The sequence below is a fragment of the Nesoenas mayeri genome (assembly GCF_963082525.1).
Source record: "Nesoenas mayeri genome assembly, chromosome: 23".
Taxonomy (NCBI): Eukaryota; Metazoa; Chordata; class Aves; order Columbiformes; family Columbidae; genus Nesoenas; species Nesoenas mayeri.
In genome coordinates, this window is record NC_137574.1 from 2,214,031 (window position 1) to 2,227,389 (window position 13,359).

General features: G+C 55.8%; 1 protein-coding gene across 1 annotated transcript; it reads right to left on the bottom strand.

Moving 5' to 3' along the window:
* Nucleotides 1-3,331: 3,331 nt before the first annotated feature.
* Nucleotides 3,332-9,380, bottom strand: MTCH1 (mitochondrial carrier 1; the record flags this gene model as incomplete). Its single annotated transcript, XM_080358155.1, has 12 exons — nucleotides 3,332-3,406; nucleotides 3,567-3,642; nucleotides 4,283-4,350; nucleotides 4,518-4,565; nucleotides 4,895-4,988; nucleotides 6,096-6,155; nucleotides 6,512-6,563; nucleotides 7,002-7,059; nucleotides 7,355-7,432; nucleotides 7,856-7,962; nucleotides 8,452-8,536; nucleotides 9,192-9,380. The coding sequence occupies 12 exons, from the start codon at nucleotides 9,378-9,380 to the stop codon at nucleotides 3,332-3,334; spliced, it is 990 nt and encodes a 329-aa protein (XP_080214281.1).
* Nucleotides 9,381-13,359: the final 3,979 nt, after the last annotated feature.

The window sequence follows — 13,359 nt, forward strand, 5'->3', positions numbered from 1 at the left end:
GAAGAGCAAGGAAAAATTAACATCCAATTAGCGCCGTGTTTAACGAGGGAGACAGAGGCGGCTGTTGTTTTATTGCCCTGTTCTTTTCAGGCGCATCTGACAGGCAGCGGGGAAGGCACCCCGGCTCCAACTGACGTCATATTTGATTTCTTTAATTATTTCCCCCCCTCGTTTTCCCCCCTACCCGGTCTCTCCTCCTCCAAGTTTCATGGAGACGATCTTGGCAACTCAGCCAGGGAAATTCAGGACCTTCTTGCGTTCGAGCCGCCGGCTCCCCCCTCCCCATCCACCAACACCAACCCCAGACAAACAAACACGCCAACCCACCCCAAAGTCTTTGTTCTTCCGCAAAAAAATGATAATAAACGTCGGGATCGGAGCCGGAGGGACCCGGAGGAGGTTTCTCCGTGTCCGAGCGCGTGCGTCCGTCTGTCCCCTCTCCCGTCCCTCTCCCCAGACGCTCGCTCGTCTCGTAAAACTTTGCGGCATGTGACGCTGCTCCGGCCTCCTCTGGCAGCCTGACAAGAGCCGCGCCGCCGCTTTTAAGGGAGAAACTCCGTTGCTAAAGATGAGAGAATCAACGCGTTCTCAGCGAGGGACGGCGCCTCGCACAACGGCCGCCATGGCGGCGGATGGGACGCTCGCCGCGCCGGAGGGGAGAGGAGCCGAATCGAAAGATGGGGACGCTTTTCCCCCTCCCTGCTCGCTGGGCCTCCCGCTTCTCCCCCAGGACGGGGGCCCAGCGCCGTGCAGGCATCAAGGGAGACGTGTGGGAGCCATGGAAGGGGAAGCGTCCCGGCCGGCCTGTGCCGTCACCGCCGTCCCCCGAGGCCCAGGGTCTCCTCGGGGTGGGATAGAACACCGCCGGCTCCCCCGGAGAGCGCTGCCATCCCAGGAGGGGGTGCGACAGCTTGGCTTGGGGGGATTTGAGGGCGTTCTCCCCCAAAAAGTGCCCGCAGCTGGCGAGGGGGAGCGTGGAAGCGGCGTCCCCAGGCTCTGCCCCTGCTCTGACAAAGCACCGGCGATGGCCGGAGCCCGCCGGCAGGCCTGGCCATGGCGCCGAGCTCTCCCGCTGTGCCCCTGAGGGCCTTTGTTCGTGAGGATTTTCTCCCCAAGGATTTCCCTTGTCCATGGGGAGGAATCCAGCAGGACGCAGCTGCTCCATCGCCTCCCGCTTCGGGTGAAGCCCATCCCGGGGGACGAGGCTGAGCGATGACAAGGGGACCCATCGGGGCCACCGCGCTGCCAGCACCACGTCCCCACCATGAGCGTTTTCCAGCACGACCCCCGCGGCGGGATCTCCTCTACCAGACTTACTATTTTCTCTTTTTATTTGAATTATGTGCCTACGTGGAGCTCGGCGCCGCGGGGGAACAGGGCAAACAGCCTTATCGAGGGCAGCCGTGCCGCGGGGCCACGTCCTGGAGCGCGTCCATCGCTGCCGGGGGGCCAGCTGCCCCCAGCCCTCCCGCTGGCCAGACACCGGGGTGACGGGCACCCTGCAGGGGTTTGCTGGGCTGCCCTCCTCCCAAAATCCAGGGTGGGGGGTGTTTTAACATCAGGATTTTCCGCAGGACGGTTCTGCAGTGGGAAAGCGAAGGACGATGCGCTCGGTCCCAGCTCAGCTGCACCTTCCCCGGGGAAAAGGGCTTTTACCAGCACTTCATGGCTCCCCAAGTCCTGCCGGAGCCTGCGGAGCCACCGGGCGGCCTTGTCCTGAGTTTCCCTCTCCCGGCGGCGGCCGCTGCCGCTTCTCCCCCCGGCAGCTGGGAGCACACGAGGCCAAAGTCCCGGCAATCTCCGTTTGCCACCGAAGGCTGATAAACCACGCGGAACAGCCGCCATCTCCACCCAGCCCGGGCTTGTGCAGGAGAGAGTCAATATTTAAACCCAGGTTTGTTTCCTGGGCAGATAGGGCAGCACTGGGGGTGTATTTGGAGAAATCCCCAGCTGTGTTCCAGGTGTCGGGCCCGAACCTCCCCCTACACCCCTTCATTTGTTATCCTGAGGGTGGATTTTACCCCGAATCTCCCCTCCTGTGAGGAGCATGCCCTCTGAGCATGAAAACTTTTACAAAGAACCAGCCAAGAGTTGTTGTTTTACACCTGTATTTTGGAGCATAGTTAAATCCTCTTTGAAATAATCTCTGGTGTTAGGGAGCAGGGTCATGCGTTATATAACTTCTGTTAATTTAACACGAACTGGAAGTGGGGAGGACAGACGGGACCGACTTCACGACACCGACGGGACTGGGTGGGAACCAGCGGTGCCAGCGTGTACCAGTGCTGTCCTGCAGACCCCGCTGGGAGGTGCGGATCGAACCCATCTGATGGTGAAAACCCCCGTGCAATGGCAGGTTGGGGTCCCCAGAGGACCACGATGGGATGCGACCCCAGTTCCTGCTGCAGCAGCACGTGGGAACCTGCTCCAGGACCCCAAAACTTCTTCCCAGGGAGCGCAGCAACACCGCTCTGTGCAAAACGCTGCTTGGTGGGGGAAAACATCTGCCTGGCTGCTGTCACAGCACAGACTGGTGCAAATATCTTCATCTGGGGAGCTGAGGATAAATCCTGCGCTGCTGAGCTCTGCTACGCGAGGGCTGGCCAAGCTCCCAGGTGCATGAGGAGCCCTCAACCCCTCGCAAGCCTTTGGCCAGCTTGAGGTTTATCCTTTTACCAGGCAATCAGCCCCGTGAGGGTAACCCTTCTGTCCATAGCTATCGGCAGGATGCTGCTGGGCTGCGGGAGCCGAGCCGTGCCCATCTCTTTGGGACTGCGCTCCTCTTTGTGGTGGGACTCAGTTTCCCTTTGCTGTTTGATCCTGTGATTTCCCTTTCAGGCCTGTGGGAGACTGGGAGCTCCCCAGTGTTCAGGAACCCTCAAAACCTTCAATACGGGTTGCAGGGTTGAGGTTGGTCAGCTGGCGGTGCCATCCCAGCGAGGCGACCTCAGATCTGCTGCTTCTGAGCTCTGGCAGAACAAAACCACCTTCTGTCCCCATATCTCACGGCTGGATCGTTTAGTGTTTGGACATCTTCTGGTTTTCTGGACCTCTCCAGTGATTCCAGAGCTACAACCTGGATCAAAGAGACAAGACAACGTCCTTCTGTTCTGATACACATCCCAGTCAAGACAGTCATGAGGACGGAGCTTTGGTCCAGCTGGAGCCTGAAGCCCGATCTCCAGAAGGCAATTTGTCGCCGGCCTTGCTGGAGAGGGGGTGTCTTGCTCTGGCGCCATGGATTTTTGGATCAAAAAAGAAAAAAATATATATCGAAACAAGCTTGGGGTTTCTAGAGGAGTCCAAGTTCATCACTGTCCCTGCCGAGGAGTCAGTCGATGGGGAAGCGGGCGGCGGGCACGGGCGCTCTGCGGAAGAGGAGGCTGGAGCCGCGGAACAGCTGCCCCTGAGGAGCAGAGAAGGGAGCGCAGTGTCAGCGCAGCCGTCCTGCGTCACCGTGACACCAAAACCCAGCCGGGGACCCGCAGCTGGCTTAGCAGAGACCGACCTGTGCCCCCTGCAAGGCCAGAACCAGAGGGACGGAGCAGAGGGGGCCCGGAGCTCACCTGAGCACTGAGATACCTCCAGCACTGGATCCAGGATGCGAACGCGGGAGCGTAGGGGGGGAGGCCGGCGCGCAACCTGCACAGCAACACGAGAGCGCTGAGCCAAGCGGTCTGTGCCGATGTCATGTTATCCAGACAGGTAACACAAGAGCAGCGCTAAGTGTAAACCAGGACACAAAAGCCGTGTCCGCGCTGGGCTGAAGGCCAAATGACCAGCTCGTTATTTACAATGCAACAGATCGTGTAATTTAATTACCCCTGGAGTGTACAAACAAGGAGCGTTACTTGGATATGTTAAGAGCCCAGGACTCTATGCTCTAAGTACACCTTTGAGAGCCAGCAAATAGCAAGATGTTACACCATCCCACAAGCACAAATGCAGACTGCTGGAGCAGTGGGACTGGGAAAGCCAGCTCGGTCCTGTGCCACAGCCAGCATGGTCCCCGTCATCCCTTCTGCCGCCCATCTAGTTTGGATCCAACTGTACCAACACAACTCTCCCGATTTCTCTCCATTTGAGCTTTTACGCTGTTCCTGTCTGTGCCCTCTGATCTAGAATTATAAGCAACCTGGGACAGGAAATGAGCCAACTCTGCGAGGTGCCATCTAGTTTATGGTTCTGTATGAAAGCTTTACGATCCTTAGCAGAGGACTCAGACAACAAGGGGCTGGAAGAAAGGAAGGGAAAGCCTTAGATCAACACGTAACGGACATACCCACAGTTGTTCACTGCCATGAGATCTCCCACGAGAAGGAATGGGTACGTCAGCATGCTCACGGCGATCTGGAAGCACAGAAAACCGGTGTTCATTGTGTCAAAAAAGCTAGTTCCAGCCTTTGCGTGTTGGCAAAGTTATATTTGATTATAAAGTACAGACCAGCTTTTGTTCCCAGGCCATGAGCTCTCACCCACAGCAGCAGGAAGAGGGGAAATCACGTTCTTCTACGTACCCCCATCACAAATTTTGTGTAGCTCCGGATCACCGATGCCTGGCTGAACTGGAAAGAGAAACCAAAGCCATTGTGGAGCAGGTGGGTGACAGCAGCCTGTCACTGTCACTACACGACATCCCTCTGAGCCCAAGACGATGGGTGTGGGGCAGGAAGCAATGGTAACCGTGCTGCATCCCAGCTGAGAATCGAGAACGTTTGCCACCAAACCCAATCCCCTACACTGCAGCTGAAACGCAGCCCCGAGCAGACGCGGCACCTTTAGCACTTTTACAGCGTTTTATCCCAGTGTCCCTTTGTATTAAATCAGCCACCAGCTTCCCATTAACTCCTTCGGTACGAGGCCCCCAAACCCTGCACCGGGCGCTTCCACTCACGTTGTCGTCCACTGCGTAGGTGTTGATGAAGTGAGCCAGGAGATTGCAGCACCAGAGGAAGATGACGTCCCCTAGGACATGAGGGATCAAACCGCTGCAATGGCAAAGAGGGGAGTGAGGTGTAAAAAGGTCCCCGTGCTGCTTTCCGAGGTGTCCAGCCCACCCTCACCCCCCGAAAATGCATCTTTACTTTGTGAAGAACTGAAGGGAAAAGGGGAGATTTTGGGGAAGAGCTCTCCTGGCCTTCAAACACGGTCCTGCGTGTGCTGCCAGCGACTCTGGACCAGGGATGCTCTGGAGTAGGAAGTTTGGGATCTGTCGTTTGGGCACAATTCAGCCACGTCCCTTTGTTCTACCCCAAATCTTGGCCCTGCTTGACTGCTGCAGATACAAGGGGCAGCGAGATAAGTGCATCCCCTGAGAATCTTTATCTCCAGCCAGACGTGCACTCAGAGCCAGCGTGCGCCACTGTTATAGCCGCGTAGAGGTTAGAACGCCGTGCAAAACAAGCGCAGTGCAATGATTTTTAGGGAGTGGATGCGTTTGGGTGCATTGGAAGAACTGCTGCAGTTTGGTCCTACAGATGCAGTTTACGCTCCCCTCACAGACGTGTGATTTCCTAGTGGGGTTGTAGAGCATGTTTAACTTCAGAGCCCTCCTGAGACGCTTCGGGTTGTGTTAAAGCCTTTCCTGTGAACTATTAAGTTTAATTAGGCCACTAACGGTGTTTATTTTACACTGAGGAAGGGAATGCAGTGGCTCCTTTCACATTATTTCCTCAGGAGGTGGAGGACAGGGAGGGATGTCGGGCGCTGTGCACAGGGAACATCCCAGAGGAATCTGTATTTAACGGAGGAGATTTGGGGCACCAGAGAAGCTGTGGGCTGCAAAAGGAAGATGCGGTGACACTCAGTTGATGGGGTCTCTGCAGACCCCTGGGCCTTTCCCCTTAGGGAAGGACAGGGTGAGACCTCCTGTGATTGTTGGTCACCTCTTGATGAGCTCACGTTCCACCTGGAGGCCCAAATCTTGTCATTGCAGAGCTGAAGGCATCCGGCCTCATAATCCCTCCTGAAACTTTGGAGCTGCCTTTATTATTATTTACTATTCAGAAGAGTAAGCTCAGTGCAACTCTGAGGCCGGCAGAGCGATCAGCGCCTTCGGATGACAGGAGGAAGTATCGAAACAACAACTCACGTACACAAAGAATCCCAGGATCCCTTCTTCCTTAAATATCCTGCCGATGGCACTGAACACGCCGCTGCAAGAAAGGACAGGAGCTGTACACGTGCAGGGGTTGCTCCATCTCCATCCCAAAGGGCTCTGCAGCCCCCAGCTGTTGTGCCAGTGATGCAGCGGCAGCTCCATCCTGCTCCTTCCCCTCAAGGAGGGTCGTGCCTGTGCTCTCCCAGTCTGCAAAAATGCCTGGGACAACGCTCAGCTCACTGATAACGGTTTAAATGCTGTAGCCACAAGAGCTCTGCTTGGCTTCGTGTGAGTGGATACATGTGCCACAACTATGACACATAAAAAGGTTTGATTAGGCTGATTCTCAGCCCAAGGACCCTGTCCCGGCTCTGGGAACTCGCCAAACCCTTCCAAACTGCAGCCACTCACCTGTATTTGACTTCCCGGCCCACAAACTGGACCATGCAGCGCATGGAGATCACTAGGAGGAAAGAAACACAGGGCTGGCAAAGAAACAAATCCAGTTTGGGTTGTAATGGAGGCGAACGAAAATGCAACCTGTCCATTCTGCCCTCCCTCCTCTTGACTGGCTTCATCTCCAGCTCCTCTCCGTGGTCCTTATCACTGTGAGACTTGTTAGGAAACGGTGCCCTCCCATAGTTTGTATGGGATGGGAAGGATTTCTGTCCCTAATCCCAGTGGGATCTCTAGGACAAGTTCTGAATGAATGGGAAGAGAGCACCACTCCAATGGGTTGGTCTCCAAGGCCACCCCAAACATCAGTCTCCCCAAGCAACCCCGCAGCCCTGCGTCTGCTCTGCAGCTTTGTGCAAAGCTGTTTCTGACAGAGAAGTGCATCGAGTAAATGGGGGTTTTGGGGTGATCCTCAGTCCGGAGGGAGCTGCGGGACAGGACTCACCGTGCAGCGGGTGCGAGACGAGCCGCGACACGCACTGCATCATCATCTCGTGAGAGGTCTGGGGAGAAGAAAACCACAGCTGGATGAAAAGCTGCGTTTCTCCACCCGCGCAGGTCAGGCCCCTTCCCTCCATGCAGCGACACCCATCGCGGGTCCCTCTTTTGAAATCTGTTGCTCACAATAAACCTCTATTCCTACAAAATATTTCATAGCTGGACACAGAGTGGCTACTAAATACACGGCCTGTTCACCCAGAGCTTCTCTCCAAGTAATTCACCTACAGTTTAAGGTTCCTTTGCTCCCCAGGCACATCCCCAATGGGATCTCCCTGATTTGCAGTATCTGCTTCTCACCTCTTTCACCACTTTCCTAAGGGAGGTCTTCACATCATCCTTGTTGGAAACGTGCTCCATGTCTTCCAGTGGAAAAGCCTGAGTGGAGAGAGAAGAAACACAGTCAAAAGTGATGGAGACACAGACCCACAAACCCTCAGTGTCTGAGGACAGCAGGAAACCACGAGCAGTTGCATTTGAGATAGGAGAAGAAAAACAGGCAAGAAGGAACACAGGAGAAGGAAGGATGGCAAGTAAAACGGGAGAAGAGATGGGTTATGAAACTGCTTACAGAAGATAAAAGTGACTGTTCAAATTAAATTAAAACTGTTTAAAAAATAAGTTCTAGGGATACGGGCACCGTTTTCCTCCTGTCCTGGAGGAGAATTCAAAGCCCGTAGGAGATGGAAAGAGATGATGGGCAAATTATTCCTCCACATGCAGCCACGGCTCCCGGGCTCCGCTGCGGTAGCACCGGCCGACCCAGCAAACTGATTTATAGAGAGAGAAGCCGACCTTTACCTTCTTCACGCTCCCCCTGGTGATGGTTGATAAAGTGCTTGAGATGAGGCGAGGAGTAAGGCCGCGGAAGAGGCCTCTTTTCCCATCCACCTCCACGATGTGTCTGGCTGGGGAAGAAAAACCAGGCTGCTGTCAGTGGGGAACCGGCTGAGCGCCCCAAACGCCTCCGGTGTTCAACCAAAACCGTGCTGGAGCTCAGCGCCGCTCTGCGGTCTCACCGTAAGTGATTTATTAGAACAATCCTAAATAAATTTCATATAGGATGCAAAGAATCCTTAAGTATTCCCTGTCATAACTAATCTGGAAGGATAGATGAGAGGAAACGGCCTCTCCAACATGTGCAAAACCCCCCACCAACAAACCCACAGCACCCAAACCCACCCCACCCCGGACCCTCTGCTGTGGGGCAAACACAGAGCAACCAGCGCTGGGGCCACCACCTCCTTGTCCCCAACAACAGGTGGGTAAATCTGATGGTTTTGCAACTGGTTGTAGCGGTTTATGTCTCACAGGATGAGCGCAGGAGCACTGCTGGAGGTTGGCTTGGCTGGCATGGAGGCTCCCAGCCCCATTTTTGGGCTGGGATGGTCGCTCACCGTAGGTGAAGAAGCCGGGCAGGTACAGGACTTTCCTTCCCAGCACATTTCTGCCGACGGTTGGAGGCAGCGGCTCATGCCCGACCTGCAAGAGAAACCTGGTAAGCAAGTCCCTGCCCACATCCCCACATCCCTATAGGGGCCCCTATTACGGAAGGGTTCTCAGGATGCTTGTTCTATAGGGGTTTCCTGTTCCTCATCATATAGAGTCCCTATTGCACAGGGTATCCACACCCCCCATTCTGTGGGGCCCCCCACTCTACAGGGTGTCCCTGTCCGCTGTCACACGCCCCTGTATTAAAGGAGTCCCCGTTGTACAAGGGTGCTCATCCCTTCATTACATAGGGCTTCCTAATTCTATAGGGGGTCTCTGCTGTAGCGGGTATCCTCATCCTCCTATAGATCTTCTCATTTTACAGCTGCTTTCGCCCTCCCAGTTATACCATCATACAGAGTGACCTCATCCCCCGTTATACACGGGGGTTCTTGCAGGGGGGTCTTCATGGCCCCAATATATAGGGGTGTTCCCCCCCATTATACAGGTGACCCCATTGCATCCTGTTATAAACAGGTGGGGCTGTACATACAGTGGTCTCCGGCTCAGAGGGGCCTTCATAGGGGCACTATATAGACGTCCCCCTCCCTTCATGGTATCGGGGCCCCGATCCCCCGTTATACACGGGGTTCCCGTTCCTCCCGGTGACACCCTCACCCCCCCCCCACCCCCCGACCCCTCGGACCTGGATGAGCAGCTTGACGTAGAGCAGCGGGTGGCTGGCGGCGGTGAGCCCGGCTCCCAGCACCACGAACAGCCCCTTGGCGCCCTCGGCCCGGGCCGCCCCCCCGCCCGGGGCCGCCGCCGCCTCCCGCCCCGCGGCACCGCCAGGGGGCGCCCGCGCCGCCGGGGGCAGCGGCGCCTCCGCCGCCATGGCCCCGCCGCCGCTGCGCATGCGCTGCCCGCAGGCGCCTTGCGCCACCGCGCTGGGCGGAACCATTGCGTGAAGGGCGGGGGGGGATGCGGGCGGAACCATTGCGGGTTTGGAGCTGGAGGCACGGTGTGAGGGAGGGGACGCGGCGGCCATGGCCGAGGTCGGGACGGGGAGGCGGTGTGGGGCCGGGCCCTGCGCTCTGCTTGCCCGAGGGCTCTCCTCGGAGGGTGGGCTGCAGCAGGATGCACCCGAGGCCCGGGCTGTGGGGCCTGCAGGGCTGCTGAGCCCCTGGGCCGGCCCTCCCGCCATCATGCAGGGCCCGCCCGGCCCAGTCGTGGCCCTGAGGGGACCCCGGGCCAGCGCCCCCCGTGTCTGGGCTCCCTCACACCCCTCCTGCCCCACGCACCCTTGGTTGTGCTGCTGCTTGGAGCACATGCCGAATTCCCCCCAAAACGTGGACAAATTCCCCTGCTGCTGGGGAAAAGGAGTTCGGTTTGCAGGTGTGTGGGCAGCGGTCTTCACTGGAAGTGGCTGCTGGAGCAGCTGGGAGGATCCGAGCTCCAGGTGTTATAGTTGAATTAGTTTTTACATCTTATAGTTGAAATAAGTTTTGCATCAAATAGTTGAAATTAGTTTTCTTATGGTTGAATTAGTTTTCTGTTTTGCAAACCGTATCTAAGATTCTTAGTTTTGTAAACTATATAACTGTATCTAAGATTCTTGGTTTAGTAAACTGTATCTAAGATGCCGTATCCAAGATTTTTACCTTATTTTGAAGTTTTCGGACTGTGTCCAGGGAGATGTGCATTCAGGCATGGTCGTATATAACTGTACCCTATTCTTCTAGTTGACAAAGATTTATTATATATTCTCTTAAAACAGGTAACTTAGAAATAACCGAAAACATGCGAATGTTACTTAGCATCGGTTAGATAGGCAGTTTGTGTTAGAATAGGTGTGGAATATGCTAATGGTTGTTAAGAGTTGTGATGAATATGTATGTAACTAAGTTGTATAAATGTAGTGAGTTTTGGATCGGTGGTCGAAGCCAGCTTTGGGTGTGAACCCCTGGTTTCCCAGCGCTGGAATAAAAGCACCGCATATAACTACGTCCGTGGTTATGTGTCCTTTTTGCTAACACAGGTACCAGCCACGGGCTGTCCGGCTGTTTGCAGAGATGTGTCCTGGGAAAGGGAAGAGGAACAATGGCGCTGAGGGAGAGAGAAGGTCCTTGGACTGCGTCGCACCTCCATAAAACAGCACGTTCACTTGGAGCTGGGACCTGCAGACAACACGATCTGCCTTGACCCTGGTGTAGAAGTAAATCTGAGGTTTGGGGTGAGTCTGGGCGGTTGGGCAGATGAGTTTTGCAGCGCTTCCTAAAGAGGCACAAGATTTCCTTCTGCCCTGTGAGCTTCTCCTGCCCCTCCACTGCACACTTTGCCCCAGGGCTTTGTGCTCTGAGTGGCTCCAGAGCCAATTAATTGTCCCCATGGTCCCACAGTTGAAATTTGGCCTGTGATGTTGTTGCCTTGGAACCATTTACAGCATTTGATCTGCTTCCATTTCCCCACCGTGGTGTGTCTGTTGTTTATCGTGAAGCGGGAGTTTGATTTAGAGGAAATAAAAGTGACTTAATGACTTTTGGAGGAAGCTGAGGAACCTGGAAATGAGTTTTCTGGAAAAGAAAACAGTTTAGCTCAAGTCAGCACGTATAGAAAGAGAGAAGTTCCCTGTCAGATCTCAGCAGTGGGTTTAAGCTGGCAGTGCATGTCTTCCCAGTTTCTACCCAGAGCCATTTACCCCAGGGACCAGTTCTTGGGTGACAACTCGCTGTCACCTTTATGGCCTGTGCCCTGTGGGCTTCTCCCCTGTGCCCGCTCTGCACCCATTTTCCATGTCTTTGCCAGAAAAGGGAAGAGGGAAAACCAGCAAAAAACCCTATTCCTCTGCAAAACCCCGTACACAAACCCTGTCCTTGGCTGACACTTCTGGGCTGTTTGGCTTTTAAAGCCTCATGCCCGGGGCCACTGGCTCCCTGCTTTGGCTCCGTGGTGACCGCAGGCGGAAAGCCAGAGCTGTGCCAGCGCCGCAGAGGGAAATAAACGCCTGTGGGTGGGATAAGCGTCAGAGCTGTGCTTTTCTAGAGCGGGATGGGGATGCACCACATCTACAGGGGGCAGTGGAGGAGAGGGGCTGGATCCTGCCCCGGGCTCTCAGCGCCCAGGCTGGAGCAGAGCAGAGCAGCACCAGCGCTGGCGAATGGATGAGTGATCGCACTGATGGCCCCATGGCAGAGCCGGGAATTTCCTTGGTGGCACAAGCAGGATCTGCGTGGCCAGACTGCTCCTGCAACCAGGCAGCCCCAGCAGCTTCCAGCATCCCCCAGCAGCCTCTCCCAGATGGCTGCCAGGCACCAAGCGGAGCACGAGAGGGAGGAACAGCAGGCTCAGCGGGGGCTCAGCTTCAAATGCTTTCATTCTTTCAAATGCCTCCCGTCCAGGAGCTCATTGCTGACATCCAGGTCAGGCTGGGGGACCGCAGCAGCACCCCCCAAAATCTCCCTGCGAGGGGGAAGCAGTGGGAGCTGCCATGGTCACTGTTTCTGTCTCTGTCTCTCTTCCCAGAAGAGGAAGGTCTGTGCTAACCTGATGCTGCAGCACCACATGCTGGAACCTGTGCAGAGGATCCCATGCTACAAACTCCTCCTGAAAGATTACATCTGAAAACCACCTCCTGAGTCCCTGGACTGGAATGATGCACAGAGTAAGAGCTCTGACTGGTTGTGGGGACTGGGGGGTGGGTTTGGGGGGGAAATTTCAGCCCCTGATGTTGTACACGGGCATCAGGATACCTGGGTTCTCTCACCAGCTGCCCTGTGCCCTCGGATAAACCTCTTGGACTGACCCTTTTCCAGCAAGGAGAGAGATTAATCTGCCCTTGCAGGGTCTGTGGAGGTCAGTGGGGAGGTGGGAGGTAGTTCAGGATAAGGATGGTCCCTCCCGAGCATCCACCAGAGAGACCTGCAGTGACCAGGGGAGCTGTCAGATCCCCACGGGTCCCAGCAGCTCCCAGTCCCGCTGTCATGGAGCAATAAAGGAGTCGTCTGGCTGTCCCTCTGTCCCCTCAAGGGCCTGACAGTGTCACAGGCACTTGTGCAGCATTTGGGGCCATTTGGGTTGTGTCCAGGGGAGGGCAGCAGCCACAGCACAAGTGGCTTCCCTGTGGGTGACAGACCCAGGGGTTTTCTCTCACAGCTCCTTAGCAAGTCTTTAACTCTCCTCCATTTCTCTTCTTGTTGTAGAGGCTCTGGAGATGATTTTTCTGGTGTCAAAACTCCCCTGGCCCATCCTGCTCACGGCAGATCCCAACTTCTCTACATTTTGGTTTTTCATCACAAAAAGGATGAGGAAGGGGCACGTTTGCCACCACACAAACAAACCTGACCCTCCCTTCCCCTCCCTCCCTGCTCTCTGCACTGGATGGAGATGATGGGGGTACCCGAGCGGGAGGGACGAGGGGTATTGGGGAGCCTGCACCCCACCATGCCCTGCCGCTGGCTGCCGCCCGAGGGCAGCAACACCTCAGCCTTCCCGAGCCTGGCTGGGCGGTGGATGGTGCAGAGGGATGCTCGGTGTTGTGAAAACATTTGAGGAATTGGATTTGCAGTGATAAATCCTCCTTGAAACCCCCGTGTGCAGTCCAATGAGCATGTTTTGGGGGGTATATTTTCTGGAGCGTGCTTTGGGATTCTCACTGGGACTCCACATCCCCTAATCTGACACCCCATAGGGACCCAGCTTGTCACTCACCCAGCTCAAGGACACTAGTCCTGGGTATAGAGTGTCCCTGTCCCAGCCTGTCACCAGTCCTGGCCTCACGCTGCTGCAGTCCCATGGTGTGGGGGTAACCCTGACCCACAAACACCCTCACCCTGCACTCCTGCCCACCCTGACCTTCCCTGCACCCCATCCTGTTC